The sequence below is a fragment of the Daphnia pulex genome, chromosome 3, assembly GCF_021134715.1.
Source record: "Daphnia pulex isolate KAP4 chromosome 3, ASM2113471v1".
In the NCBI taxonomy this organism is placed as follows: Eukaryota; Metazoa; Arthropoda; class Branchiopoda; order Diplostraca; family Daphniidae; genus Daphnia; species Daphnia pulex.
Genome location: NC_060019.1, coordinates 1,147,781 through 1,162,937, shown reverse-complemented (window position 1 = coordinate 1,162,937; position 15,157 = coordinate 1,147,781). Strand labels below are relative to the sequence as shown.

General features: G+C 37.5%; 4 protein-coding genes and 1 non-coding gene across 5 annotated transcripts; 1 reads left to right on the top strand and 4 right to left on the bottom strand.

The window, feature by feature from the left end:
- Positions 1–204: 204 nt before the first annotated feature.
- On the bottom strand, positions 205–1,739 carry LOC124190919 (probable G-protein coupled receptor Mth-like 3). The gene is made up of 5 exons (XM_046583801.1): positions 1,377–1,739; positions 1,222–1,300; positions 933–1,114; positions 711–864; positions 205–635 (listed from the first exon to the last, which is right to left on the bottom strand). Exons 1-5 carry the CDS (start codon positions 1,585–1,587, stop codon positions 254–256), a joined length of 1,008 nt encoding a protein of 335 aa, XP_046439757.1. The 5' UTR covers positions 1,588–1,739; the 3' UTR covers positions 205–253.
- A 1,860-nt stretch (positions 1,740–3,599) lies between these two features.
- LOC124190916 (probable G-protein coupled receptor Mth-like 3) lies at positions 3,600–6,531 on the bottom strand. Its single transcript, XM_046583798.1, has 6 exons — positions 5,582–6,531; positions 5,219–5,477; positions 5,080–5,158; positions 4,819–4,997; positions 4,592–4,745; positions 3,600–4,506 (listed from the first exon to the last, which is right to left on the bottom strand). Exons 1-6 carry the CDS (start codon positions 6,383–6,385, stop codon positions 4,134–4,136), a joined length of 1,848 nt encoding a protein of 615 aa, XP_046439754.1. The 5' UTR covers positions 6,386–6,531; the 3' UTR covers positions 3,600–4,133.
- Positions 6,532–7,471: 940 nt separating this feature from the next.
- Positions 7,472–9,246, top strand: LOC124190914 (arrestin domain-containing protein 17-like). The gene is made up of 7 exons (XM_046583796.1): positions 7,472–7,635; positions 7,711–7,836; positions 7,903–8,105; positions 8,177–8,347; positions 8,403–8,585; positions 8,657–8,864; positions 8,951–9,246. The coding sequence occupies exons 1-7, from the start codon at positions 7,503–7,505 to the stop codon at positions 9,031–9,033; spliced, it is 1,107 nt and encodes a 368-aa protein (XP_046439752.1). The 5' UTR covers positions 7,472–7,502; the 3' UTR covers positions 9,034–9,246.
- A 1,662-nt stretch (positions 9,247–10,908) lies between these two features.
- On the bottom strand, positions 10,909–12,846 carry LOC124190915 (RNA 3'-terminal phosphate cyclase-like). The gene is made up of 9 exons (XM_046583797.1): positions 12,589–12,846; positions 12,399–12,525; positions 12,216–12,325; positions 12,087–12,159; positions 11,879–12,020; positions 11,699–11,817; positions 11,469–11,622; positions 11,288–11,392; positions 10,909–11,046 (listed from the first exon to the last, which is right to left on the bottom strand). The coding sequence occupies exons 1-9, from the start codon at positions 12,743–12,745 to the stop codon at positions 10,957–10,959; spliced, it is 1,077 nt and encodes a 358-aa protein (XP_046439753.1). The 5' UTR covers positions 12,746–12,846; the 3' UTR covers positions 10,909–10,956.
- Positions 11,118–11,251, bottom strand: LOC124191601. The gene has a single exon (XR_006873495.1). It is a non-coding gene; the product is annotated as a small nucleolar RNA SNORA79 (small nucleolar RNA).
- Positions 12,847–15,157: the final 2,311 nt, after the last annotated feature.

The following is a 15,157-nucleotide window of genomic DNA, read 5'->3' as shown; positions in this document are numbered from 1 at the left end:
AATATAAAATCACGCATTTTTAAAAATCATAAGAATTGTCACTAAATAAATGGGCCAAAATGTTTTGCTGCTCATTTTAAAATTATAAAGGATAAAACTTTTACCATTTTTTTATTGCATTAAACTTGTTGTTTTCAAATCAATACATACATTTTTCACTACAACATTTTCATAGATAATCATATTATATTCATCGTTATTCCGGAATTTTGTGTGTATCACAGGTAGAGGTAGTTTTAGACGCATGATTGCTTCAGACAGTTGATTCGGTATGGCGTTGATAGCCAATTTGGGTAAATTTGCCACTAATGCCGACCGTGTTATTCGACTTAGATGGGTTTTCTTCATCAGTAGCGAGTGGTTGACGTTTGCTTTTCACACAGATTATCTTTGACCCCAGTTCTTCACAGTTCGAGATGAAGGGACTCATCCGCGGGAATTTGAGTTTAAACATCTTCCACACACTCGGCTTACAGACGAAGATGATGAAAATGAAAATTGGCCACAATATGTTGAATATTCTCATAACCTGGTGAACCTGCTGGTAGTCGAAACTGATACCCGCCACGAAAATAATTATACCAATTGACCATGGCATACACATCAGCAAAAAGAGAATCAGGATCACTTTAAACCTGCAATATATGTACAAGTTTACGATTATATTTTAACTGAGAATAAAATTGACAAACTATCAAGTAATAGCCTACCTTTGTTTATTACGGGAAACGTTGGTCACTTGTGACGATTCCACGCTTCTCTGGCAAAATTTGATCCCAGCCCAAATAATCATGATAAAGTTGGCTCCGATCATAACAATTAAAGGTCCGAACAAATACGCAATTAATGGCTCTCTATCTTTACCTATAAAGAAGTTATACAGATCGACGATTTGTTTAGAAGTAAATAAAAAGATTTATTGTGTAACTTACGATCAAACCAGCAGTTCAATTCGTCTGACGCAAATCCCGGTTTAACGATGTAATCTGGCACATTGCAGTGTTGGAGGATTTGTCCGACGACCACGATGACTAACGGAATCCCCCATCCGTAAGCGGAAGAATAGAAAAACTGTTTGCTCCAGATGGGTGTGTGTTTCGGTGGTCTAATGGAACTGATGGAAAAAGTGAGATAAAACTATTTAGTTGTAAAAACCGGTAAAAACTCACAACTGCAACTGAATCAATAGAGCTGTGAAACAGAAGTCATAGATTTGTATACCTAAACATCCGCCAAACTCCAAAGCACACGACGTTGAGCCAAGAATAAGTGGCGATAAAGGCAAAATGCTGTGAAATTGCTGGAGGAAAAAATTGTCATTTTAAATCATATTTTTTTTGGTTAAAATGGAGTATAATGAAATCGAAATTATTTACCTATTGTAGAGCAAAGACCGGTCGGAATATCAAGGACTTTAACGAGAAAACGTAAAGCCAAAGAGATGTTCATGACGGTCAATGAGACCAAAAAACACATAACGTTCACAGCGTGGATGTTGCGCATTTTTTCATGAATAGAATAAACGATCAAAGTTGCGATCAAAAATAACGTAGCAAAGAGAGTCAAACATCCAATGAGAAACTCCATCGTAGAATTTCCACTTAATTTTTATGGTTAACAGCTCTATACGCGCTATACTACTCTTGACTATATTGAATTTGAAAAATTATAAGGCGCATGGAATGCAATGGCGTGTGGTGTCCTAGGCCACAACTGAGCAGTTGGTAGCCTACCCCCCAATTAGTAGCACTGTTAAAAAAGAATATCGTTTTTCGATATTTTTAATCTCTAAAACCGATTTCCGCCAGAAAGACATTTTTAAATAACTGTTTTCAAAAAACGATAGTTATGCCTAAAAATGTATTACATAATTATTGAAAAATGATATTTTAATTATCTCTCTTATTAACATTTTAAAATCCCTGTTACCGTTAATATAGATGCATGTAACCCATACAAAAAAAAATTATATTACACATATGTATCACAGAATTGTCCGGCTATTGAATATATTGTTTGCGGCGATCAGTTATGGGAAAGTAATGTCTTCGACAATTGTTTTATTTTAGAAATTAGGGAAGGTGATGTTGGGACTTGAACCATTGAACTTAAGCTTTCCAGGCAACTGCTCTACCACTGAGCTACTTTGATAATTGAAATAGTAAATTTGATTCTGATGTATCTGTTCTGGTGATTTGGGGGCAGCTCTATAGGGCAGGTTATTAAACTACTCACGATTCTCGATAAGATAATATGGTTATGAATTTATGTCCCAGTTAAAGTAATGTTTGATTGTTGTGAAACGGTACTTAATAAATGTTTTATTTCATTAAATAAAAGTATCAATATCTGTTTTTTTAAAAATCAATAGTAAAGATTTCATATTAACGAATATGATTTCATTTTTAAATATCGGAAAATAGTACATTTTAATAACAAATTTGACTATAATAAATTGTTTTTAATACGCAGATTAATTTCGACATAAAAAAGTATCACATTTTGTAATATATTATATCATTTTTCGGCCTTAAAATATATCTTTCTCGTAAATGTCTTATTACGTAATTTATTATTACAGTTTTAGCAATACTTATATCAGAAAATTTTAAAAACGATATATGCTATCGTTTTTCGTTACCATATCTCTATTTTAGACATATACATAATGTCGAAAAAAAAATACATTTTTAACAGTGAGAGTTCAGAATATTATCATTCGATTGTGGTCTGCCTATTATTAGCCAGCAAACAATGGTTTCCTTCGGATAAGTCTTGAAAACATATACTACCCCCAGTATATCCTTTTCCGTGTATCCATCGTGTTTTGTTGTTTTCCTGTTGATAAGACGTCTGATTTGGATATTCCAACAAAACTTCATAGGATGTGTGAATTTGTAAATCGACCCACAGGCTTTCGTGATCACGACAATGTCAGTAATAATTTCGTTATATTCTGTCGTTCTAATTCTATAGTGACGTCCTTTAATTTCATTTTTACGTCAAATTTAAGTTTGATTTATGGTTGGTCCAGCATTTCAATTCTTTATACTAGTAAAACAGGCCTATAGCTACTGATGTATAAGAGATGTATTCATAGGAACCTTTTTTTTTCAAATTAACTATTTTTAATAACGGCGTTAACCTTTTAGATCAACGGAGAGTGTATGGGACTAGTGACTAGTGTACGGGGAATGTATAATAAGTGGGTCATTGCAGAACGAGTTCACTTGCTGGTGAATGTTTAGCTCGATGTTTAGAGAACGGTGCAACACTAAGGGGAATTTTTTGTCCCGAATCCTATCTGGTGTGTCCATTGATTTAGATGCCAAAGAAAGTTTTGCGGTAAATTGGCCTGCGGCATCTCAACATCGCATTTTCACGCACGTACGCATTTCCACGCGGTAGGTACAGCATTTTTACTTTTAAGAAATAATGGAAGTGTGTGGGAAATTGAACGTGCGACACAGTCGCCATCCACCGGCAGAGAGCTATAAAGATGCTGACTGCGGATGAGTCCGGAATTCAGCTCGTCATTCCTAATCATCTTTACATTCCGGGAAGAACTTTTATTTAAACCATCGAATTTCTGTCATACAAATTGTCCATATGTTGTATTGTAATCTTTGCGGGAGAGTTTAAGAAAACTGGTATAAATGTTTCCATTTTAAACAGTGTAAGAAATTCAAAGCATATATGCGTTGTTATTATAATAACAACGCGTGTAAAAGTACGAGAAGCAATAAATCATTAATTTTACAGCAATTGGGCCATCACCAGTGAAACAATTTGGTAATCCAGGGGCGAATTAACAGAATACTTAGCCAATTCAATTAAACCAATTCAATTAAAATTAAGCCAATTCAATTTAAGTTAAGTCAATTCAATAATTAAACGATAACTTCTGCATGACCTGCCGTTTGTGTAATAGCAAGGCATCTAAACGATTTGAAGCAAAAAGTATTAGGTATTTGAATTAATTATTTGTGCAATCATTCTCATAAGAGCACGCTTAAAAACGTTAAATCGCGTTAAATGTATCAGAGGCTGTACTACATTAAGTCAAGGAGATTTCTTTCAACTCAAACCAAATTGTTGGTTGATCATCAGACATGTAATAAGAGCTAGGACGATTATTTCATTGTGGTCATTTCAGTCTGATAGCTAGTTTTGTTACTGCTACTGCCGGTCGTGTTATTCGAGTTGAAAGATTGGCTTTCGTCAGCGGTAGCGATCGGTTGACGTTTACTTTTCCTATTGGGGTGAATGCGGGAAACCAATTTTTCACAGGCCGAAATGAACGGACTCATGCGCGGGAATTTGATTTTCATCATCTTCCACACGTACGGCTTACAAACGAAGATGATGAAAATGAAAATTGGCAAAATGATGTTGAATATGTCGGTGAACAAGGCACTTTCAAAACTGGCATTCGCCATAAAAGTAATAATTTCGGTTGTCCACGGAACGCCCATCAACAAGAAGAGACTCAGGATCACTTTAAATCTACAATTAAAAGTGACACATTCATTAACGATTAGTTGGCAATCGTAAATGTAATTCTTGATTGAATTGCGGCAGCCAATAATACCTTTGTTTTTTACGGGAAACTTTGGTCACTTCCGATGATTCGACACTTCTCTGGTAAAAACTGAACGCAGCCCAAACGAACATGAAAACGTTGGCAATAATCATGACAATCATAGGGCCGTACAAATAGGCGATTAATGGTCTTCTATGTTTATCTTGTAATGAAAAAGTAAAATTCAAACATTTGGTTATACAGGTGAATGATAGAAATATGTCTGTACAACTTACGATTGAACCAACAGTACAATTTTGAAGGCAGTCCCGGTTTAATGATGTCGTCTGACACATCGCTGTGCTGGAGAATTTGTCCGACAACCACGACAATGAATGGAATACCCCATCCGTAAACGGAGGAATAGAAAAACTGTTTACCCAAGACGGATGTGTTTGTCGGTGATCTGATGGAACTGAAATAAAGTGAGGCAAAGTTGATTGTGGTTTAAGAACACGCAGAGAAATCCGAGTCAATAAGAGAAACGCATATTTTACATAAACATCCGCCAAACTCCGTAGCACAAGACGTTGAGCCAAGAAAAAGAGGCGATGTAGGCAAAATGCAATGAAATTCCTGCAGGGAAAATTGTAATTCATTATAAGAATTGTAAATAGTGAAATCAAATTAATTTACCTAACGTTGAACAAAGACCGGGTGGCATATCAATGCCTTTCACGAGCATCAGAATGGCATGAAAAACGTTCGTGATTGTCATGGAGGCCAAGTAACACATGACGATAACGCCGTGGAGGTTGCGCATTTTTGGGAGAATTGCATAAACCAATAGGGTGGCGACCAGAAATACCGTGGCAAAAATTTTCAAACATCCGAATAAATACGCGCCTTTGGCATCTTCTCCTTGCTCAGGAAAACACACCATTGCCATTAATTTCTTGAAAAATAAAAATAATCATTAGGCACTAAACTTTTGAAAACAAATTTTTAACTGAATTCCGGAAAATTAAATGAATTAATAAATAGAAAAAATTTCCTTACAATGTCTTCACCTTCAACCAGATTGTCAATGCAATACTGGTCCGTTTTCTCGTCGGTTTGATTTTTTAAATGAAGTAGAATCTGGCCATCGGGACGTATTGAAAAATCAAAAATAAAATCTCGTGGAAGATTTCCGCATTTCATTCCGAGTCCGCCACGGGTGGAAAAAGAATTTGCGTCGATTGGTTCATTTTTCGGGTTACGCAAAAGTGACAAATTAAACGGTACAGGATGCGGTTCACATATTGAAATTGGAGACAGATCGTGATAATATTTCGTGACCATGGCCATGCCGGGAGGGCAACACTTCCGAATGCATCCCGACTCACCGCAAGGATCAGGAACACAATAACGAGCCACAAATTTGCCAGGGGATGTTGAATAATTTTCTTCTTCGATTCTGTTGATGCAGAATTCATTTTGTTTAAACCGTTTGCCATTAACCAGTATGGTGCCGTTGTTCAGTTTGAAATCTCCCGTGCTGTGACTGACGTATTCATTCGGGCAATCAGTCAAACCGTCGGTTGCATCCTCGAACGAATAATTTGGAAACGACTCGTTGTACAAAGTGGAGACATAATTTGGCACGCACTGATCCAATCCTGTCAGGTAAGTAGTTCCACTTTTGCAGCACCAGATCTTCTCGTCGAATAAAATTTGTTGTTTGAAAGTTTCCTGATTGTTTGAAACCTTTTTCATTTTCCTTTTGACTATTCTCACAGCAGTTTTATTTTTACTTTCGGCCAAGACGATGGCCAGCCAAAAGAAAGTGAAAAGAAAAATTAGCGTATTACAATTAGCCATTTTGTAACTATAATAGTTACGTCAATAATACTCAATCAATCCAACTTCAACTCAACTGCGTTCTCGGAGAACAAACCTTTTCATCGTGTAGTCGGTCACGAGTGTGTTGCCACTTGGCCGCTGTTTGGCCGAGAATTTTATTCCAGCCAATGGCAAAATTTCAACACGTTTGTAAGTGTCGATTAAACGTTATTAACCAAATTTTGGTTTCCTTAATTGATTACCAGTATATCCTATCACGTGTAACCAATGTTGTGTGCTACTAATTTCCTGTTGATAAGTTGTTTGGTTCGAGTCTAGACAGTACAGGGCCTAATAGGATGCGCGGAATAATAAGCGGCAACCGCAGACTGTCGAACTCACGATGAAAGACGCAATCATTTATATAAATACTGGTAATAGCCTTGGGGCAATAATATTTAAAAGTCACTTTCGCTTTTCACTTCATTTGCTTTCACCAAATTACAATTGAACAATTATTCAATTATCAAGCAATTTCGATAATTCTGAGATTGAATTCAAATTTTATTTAAATGTAATTCGTCTAATTTTTCCCTATTGCTTAATGCGGAAACTACTGGTGGTGGTGTCAAACTCGTTGGTGTAGAATAATAAATGTTAACAAGATATCGCTTCATCTCTTATTTTTTTTGCATATGCCAAATGACGTGGCCATAGAGTGACGCATCAAACGAGTTTGTCGTTGGGTGAGAACTAAAACATGCAGGGAATTGAATCAACAACAATTACGAAGTTTGCAAACTAAAATGGTATTAGTCTCTCTTGCCAAAGGACGCACGAAAAACTAGAAACCATTTTTCAAATTTACCCGCCATTATTTGTTTCTTTTTACCTGTTGTTCATCACGAGACGACCCCTATCTCTCACCTTCAAAATCTCCGAGAGTTGCCAACTGCTATACGACCTTGAAACGACTAAAAACAAACAAACAAAACAACAGGGGGGAGGATAGACGATCATTCCCGAAACCAAAAAATTTCTTTGGGCGCCCCTTTCCATCGGCAACGAAAAAGGGAAGAGTTACAAAACGAGAAAACGAAAAACCTTTTTTTCTTCCGAATTGTGTCATTTTTAAAACATTTGTTCACCGGCAGCCATGGGTATCAAACGCTTGGCGATCCGACTCGACCCAGTGGAAAATCCGACATCATCATCACGCGTGTATTCCCCGGGAGACATCGTTTCCGGTTACGTGGCCATTGATGGCAGTGGAATCGTCAGCATTAACGGTATAATATATACTAATGATTCCAATTGATTCCAGGAATCTTCGTTTAACGTGTATATTTGTTCACAAATCCCAGGATTGTATCTGGAAGTGGAGGGGCGTGCCAAAGTTGCGTGGAATAAAAATGACAATACCTACAGGGCACAAAATTCCTACATGCAGTTAACTATTCCTCTGATTCACGACTCATTATATCTCCAAGGTAAAAATCTTGTTTGTTTGTTTTTTTTTCATTGCACAATTTGTTTATGTGATGTAAATATCTCAGAAACGGCTGGTGGACTGAAATTCCCATTCAAATTTACACTTCCGCGTGAGATTCCCAGTTCTTATGAAGGCAAATCGGGCAACATCCGGTACAGCATTAAAGCCGTCATCAAGAGACGTTCGTTTCTCAAATTTGATTACGTCAGCCAAGTGTCTTTCACGGTCAATGCCGTTGTCGATCTCGGCAAGGACGTGACCACTTTGGTATGCAATGATTTGAATCATTATTTCCAGTGTATATTGGTTATCTGTTAATTGATATCATTTCGCAACAGTTTCCATTGCGACAATCGGTTTCCAAACCTCGATCTGGATTGAAGCGGATCATGGCGGATGTCTGGCTGGATAGGACGGGCTACGTTCCAGGAGAAAAGATCCAATTCAATGCCAACATTGACAATTACAGCGGTAAATCGGTGCGTGGAACCACCGTTCAACTTATCCAGGTACAATAATCTTATGATATAACCACGTGAAATTTAATTCTCTGTTTAAAAACAGTACACGACGTTTACCGATGGCAAACACAAGAACAAAGTCAAGACAATTTTGTGGCAGAGAAAAGGTCGAAAAATTCGTGATAAGGAAATTCAAGTTTGGGATAGATTGCCCATCGTTGTTCCGTTTGTTCCGCCTTCCGGAATGCCATTTTGCAGCCTCATCGACATCTCCTACGTCATCAAGGTTTATTTCACATTTTCAACTCAAATTAAAAAAATTTTGGGCAAGTTTTAAAAATGTTTTTAATTGACTAGTTGATCATCGACCCCGGATTTTTTCACGGCAATGTTGTTATGCGACTTGACATCATAATTGGAAGCGTTCGCAATCCAAATGTGGACGAAGGACGTCACTCACGAAATGTCACGTCCGCAATCTTTCCACCGTCGTCCTCTGTCGTTTCACCTGACCGAACATCAACCGGTGTATTGTCCTGCAATGAGTGCCAGCACGTCGATAGTCGTAAATTTGAATTATTTCCTTATTGGCATTGAATTTATATTATTAGCAGCTCACGTTTTTTAAAAAAATATTTTCTTATACTGCAGCACCTCCGACTTACGAAGAGTGCGAATTGACTGGATTTTCCTTATTCCGTGGTTCACCTGCAATCAAAAAGAAGGTTGGATAAGATCTCACTCGTCGATTTCAAAAAAAATTAATTCTTTCAGTTTTTTCGTTCAATTTGGCAAGTTTATTATATTCAGAAAATCAAATGTCAAAAGTTGGTTTAGAGTGAGATTTATTTATATTTTTGTTTATGATGTTCTACAGTTGCATTACAGCCCCGAGGGCTTTCATATCAAGTTATACAGATCTAATAAAAATTAATTTTTCGCAGTCACTCAGTCACAGTAAGAAGGACAGTATTATTCACTTTTTTTGGTATTTTTGGATGACCATTTCTCAAGGGTGTGGTTCTTGTGTCGTTGACGGGATTTCCATGTTGTTTAATGTTTTTTTTTCCTTCGTTTGCCACATCGTTCAGAAGCGGTCAAACAACTGCCCGAGTGAGGGAAATAACCGAGTACTTTGCGGTAAGAAAATGATCTTAAATTATCTTCTTTTTTTATGTCCCGCAGCTGTCGTAAAGTGCCACATTGAATTCTTCAGATCATTAATTTTTTAATGGTATGCATAACTCACAATCAACAAAATCAAGTGTCGGGTCGTTAATTACATTTCCTACGCACTAAACTAGATCTAGCACACGCACATTCCGAATACTGCTATAGTAACGCTGATTAGCATAACAAAGGTTATGTTTCTCTTCTTTCCATTCATCTACCTGATGAAAGACGCTGGAAGGCCTCGGGGGGTTTTCCCATCGGGTTTTACGCGTGACGTGATTATATACTCCTTCGTTATACTCGTGTTGGTTGCTGTCATACGGGCAACTCATCGTGTAACGATTTTTCCGCGAAACGATTTCACCCAAAGATGGCCGGAAGGGAAAAAATATGACTGAGGGAGAAGGGGAATACCATTTTGTTGTTTTTTTTTGCTACACATGCCGTCATGTGTATTAGAGTCGTGGGAGCTTTCACTGCTGCCGCCCTAACTGGAACTCAAGGCATTCCGCAGGCCACCAGGTCCGTCCAGTATACAAATCCCTTAAATAGGAAACTCGCTGCCTGTTTGACAATCATTCACTCGCCGTCGTTCGAAACGAGTAGTAAGACCCTTGTAAATTTAACATTTTTCTGACGTTTCAATCGTTTGACATAGAGCGACGAAAATGGAAGATATCGCCGTTGTTGTCATCTTTGCCGCCTGTGTTTGCTTGCTGTTATTTGCATACTTGGCCACCACCATTCGCTGCTCTTTGTGGTGTCGTAAAGGCATGAAAACCGACTTTAGTGAACCCAACAAAGATGAAGTCGCCATTTCTACCGTCACTATTTTATCTGCCTGCGAACTGTCTACCGACGAATTGAAACCAGTCAATTTAATCCCAGCAGCAGCCAAACCCACCAAATCAGAAATGATTATGGTTGAACCTATCAGCAATGGAATCGCTGATGGACAACTCTACGTTGTTTCAATCGACATCTGCTCTGCCGAGCCAACGGATTTTTCCAGCTGATAAATGCAACGCGGAAATCATCAATTCGTTACTTCAAATCCTCCAGCTATCACTTGCTCAACAGTGTCCCACATTTTTTTAAGGATAACTTTGTGCTTTTTTTATCGACCCCATCAATTTTGGTGGAATGGGGAGGGAGCATTGTACTCTGTGAAAAAGAAAAAAATTATAATGGACCAACGCTCGTCCAAGGGTATCTAACAACTTTGCAATTCTACTCAACAAGTCGCACACCTGTTATTCTTTTAAACATTTTCCTAGCTGTTTGTTCACTCGGTTCTTCAAAACTTAAGTGGATTTCAAACTATTTTGATCGATTGATCAACGATCTCTTGTTTAAGTATACTGGTTTTGCACTTTGTTAAAATGTAACTTTTTAAAATACGTAAAATATGAAATGTTAAAAAACGAATACAAAAATAATTTTCAATCCGTCCATTTTCAATTCGAAAATTTACAAAAATTGTATCACAGTCGAGTATTGACAATACCCATACCCTTGCATTCGATGATGAACGTCTCTGGCTGCGTCTTCAAATCAATCACCTCGAATTTCACCTGTAAATATAGAAAATCTCATTAGAATTATAATTGCGACTATTTCTGTCAATAGAAAGTTCTTTGTGTTTAATTGTTTTCTCCTGCAAAACCGGCTGTATATCAGTGAACCGATCCCAGCCGGGTGAATAAGAGAAATTTTGTTCTTTGACAATCTAAAAATCCGTCATGACACAATCTTGATCGTGACGGAGGAACGTTGTCATTGCATCAGCCGAACGTGGACAGTAATTTGACTTACTCCTGTCAGTTGAGAAGTCACATGGATGGCCGTACGCGTGTGCAAGCTCAGTGGTCCCACCAAAACTCTTGAAGTACCGCCAGCCAAGGCCATGAAAATAATCACCTATTAAGCAATTATTAGGTTGTGAAAGCGTTCGGCATCCAAAATTCCAAACAGAAAAAAATAAAATAAAACTAACCTGATCTTGAGCGTACTGATCTAAACACACTTTGCGAGAACATGACTCGATGAGTTCATCGGCTGCCTCCTGCCCGACTTGATTGGCGGGACTTCGAGGCTTACCTAGTCCGGTCCCACCCAACAGCATTCCATCGGTAGTTTCACATGACAATCTGGAAAAATTTTAAAGATTTTTTTTTACTGTCGAAAGGGAGGAAAAAGAGCTTGAAATATAATTAGGTGATTTACATAATGGCTGTTCCATTGCCGAACGCCTTATCATCCTTGTACTGATCGATTCGGACAGGAATTTTGCCAAGAGAGTTTTGAATTTTCGAGGTTGCAGAGCTTGCCATTTCATTAGCGACCTGTAGAAAAGACATGAAAGAACGGAATGGAAACACTGAACTTCCATTTGTCGTCCTTTACACGAATCGGTATGGTGCCTGCGACGAAGGAAATGCCATGGACACACTTGATGGTTTGAGGCTGGTCTAAAGTGACACAGGATAACTGTTTGACAGGTTCCACAGTCAAATCAACTTCACCTCCTCCTTTAGGATAAAAACCCCTGGTGAATTTTAAAAAACAAACTGTGTGAAAAACCAAAAAGGAACAAACAAAAGAACTTGTATACCTTCGTATTAATTTGCAGGAGAAATGAGCACCAAACTTCTTTGCGAATGAAGAGAAAATATCGGTCAGGTAATCTAACATATTTAAGAATTATAAATCATATCGCGACAGTTTTCAAGGCATAACCTACCAATTGGTGGAGCCATATCAACATTTGTTCCCCCTTTCATCTTGATTACGCTTCGTTTACCAGCAAATAGTAAGCATGGTAAAACTGCTTGAATTATCAGAGTAATACTCCTGTTTCATAAAATAACCAATAAATTAACACTGTATTGTTTAGAATGCCTTAGCAAATTTGAGATAAAAGTACCCTGCAGTTTTAGTATCAACTGAAAACTCACCACCACCGATTTGGCCTGGTCTGAGTGTGATTTCCGTTGATCCAATGCTGCCACCTTCCATAGATCCATTTGTAAGGTCTTTGATAAGATTTAGTCCTGCATCAAAAGTTCAAGCTATTTTATATTTATGTAGGGAAGAAGCACCAAGGGAATTATTACCAGTCAAATGCTGAGGCCTCAGTCCAGGAGTTGATCTCCCAGCCCTAATGCTATGGATTCTAATAGGGACGCCAAGGATAGCACTCAATGCTGAGGATATTCTCAGCGTCTGTCCACCTCCTTCAAGCAAACTGCCGTCTATAACAATAGGTTCCATGGTTGGAAACTTGAAATTAATAAGAAAAGATGGGCATAGGCTTCGTTCTTTTCAATGTTAACAAGTATTTTTTTTGTCAACACTTGCAACGTTGACAATTCGATAGAAGCTACAAGCATTTTTTTATTTTTTATTTTAAAAAAGTGAAAATAAACAAATCGTTGTCATTTGTCAATCCTAGAAAAATCTATGAAATATTTAAAGAACAAAATTTATTTTAAGTTCTAATATAATTAGATATCATTCTTGATCGACTTGATGGCTCGCGTTCGACATCTCGATTCTCGATGTTGCGATCAAATTTCAGTAATATATTTTAAATGCTTGCTTAACTCAAATATTTCCCAAAGATTTTGAAATTTGATTACTACAATGGGTATGAACAAAGCTCATAAAACGAATTGTGTCTTGCATTTAGATTGAGGCTACAAATTAATAAATTATCAGTTCTATTTGCCCTTTTGAGTGTTTGACAGTCGTCTACTCGGTCATGCAACCTTGCTCACCTCCCAGTAATTAAGTTAAGTTATTTTTTTGTTTTAATTTTCATAATGTAGAATGTCGAAGAACACCGTAATGAGTAGTTCCACATTTATTCACCGTCTCAAAGGCATGCTCAAAAGCAAATGGCGGAATTCCGTCACTCACGAATGGATACTCCGCCACCTGGTGGACACGATTTTGGCCGCTAGTGACACTGAAAAAATGTTTTCTTTTTATCTGCTGGTGCTGCTAGTTTGCTGCTTTTTTACTTAGAACTTTGATTCATTTGCAAGCCAATGACAAAAAAATACCTCAGTAGTTAAAATATTCTGATTAGGCAACGTTACCTGTGCTATGCGCGGTAAAAGGATCGCTAGATTTCCGCACTCCTCTCGTCATCTCGCGGTTGTTCTGCACTCGTAATCTGCTCGTTATTTTCGCCACCACACAAGTGCAGCACAGCAGTGAGGTTGATGTTGTTTGACTCCTCCGCCACTCGTGTTTACTGCGTGAAATCTATTGCCATGCCGGTCCGACAGGGCAATAGCCATAGAGGGCTATTGCCCTGTCAGTGCTAAAACCCCCATCTGGTGACGGCTTTTGGTAACCTGTTTGAATTCAAATGATGCCAACTAAAATTGTCAGCTCACCTGCGTTAGCAAGGGATGTTTGCGATTTTTTTTCATAAAAGAAAATAAAAATAGCTTATGACCATGATATGAAGAACAAAAGTCTAAAAAAATTGTAGCCTTTTTTAATCCATATGATTGCTATGTAGAATTAAGTTAACGACCTTGTAAGTTATAATGTGGGACGTTATTGTGTTAGTTAGACACGAAAATAATTTCTCGTTTTTATTTTATTTTACCATGCTATGATCCAATAAAACAAAATTAGTGTTTAATTAACGTAAGCTAGGGAATATTATTAATTCTGGAGGATATTTTATAAAATTTTGGATCATTATGGGTGAATAGTTTTAAAAACTTGTTTATAGTAATACATATTCTTGAAAAACGCAACGCATTTATTATGTTTTGTTTTTTGTAAACAAAACAAATGCGTTATAATTTAAAGCATGTAAATTACATGGTTTCATTTACAACAACAGAGTGAGTCACCCTCAGTCTCCCCCCTTGACCTTGTTTGGCTGAAGGTTGAGCCGGAGTTCTCAGAAGTCAGAATAGGGTTCGAGGGGTTGTTTACGACCTTGAATAAACATCGACCAGCAACGTGACTCACCATTTCCCCATTTTCTTCTGATTGATTCCCACGTTACACGTGATGAATTGAATAAGAAATAAGATGGGACCAACGGGACTCCCGTTTTATGCAGAACTGGCTGCGCATGGTTCACCGTTCACCCTCTTACGTCTGAGAGAATTAACGGAAATTCATTAGTCTTGCTAAACAACAAATTATGAACACAAGAACTATGGCCATCCTGCTTCTTTAAAAAATTGTTTCATTGCATTGAATCCGTGAATCGTTTCACTTTTTGAATGCACATGCTTTCACCGAGTAGATTATTTTTTAAACACTTAAATCACCGCATGTAATAAACAAACAAGGTTAAGTTATATATTTTTTAAACAAGACGGAAAGCTCACTTAATTTATAAGGATAGACCTGATACCGTGACATTAAAATCTTTCTTCCTTTGTATTCCTGCGCCAACTATATTTTTTAGTTTAGAGTTTTGTTATAAAATTTTAATTATTGAGTCCTGCCGCCCTACGACCTATATTGCTTCTAATTTTACACAAGAGTGTGTTTACCGTCACTTGCGGCTGTGTAGCCTACTATCTCTCTATTGATTTGATTTTTATACTAAGAGCCACCGAAAATGTTATTATCTTGTGTGAAAGATCACATTCTCTTCCGTTCCTGATTTTTTAATACCTAAGCCATGTTGTCTCTACGTTGAAT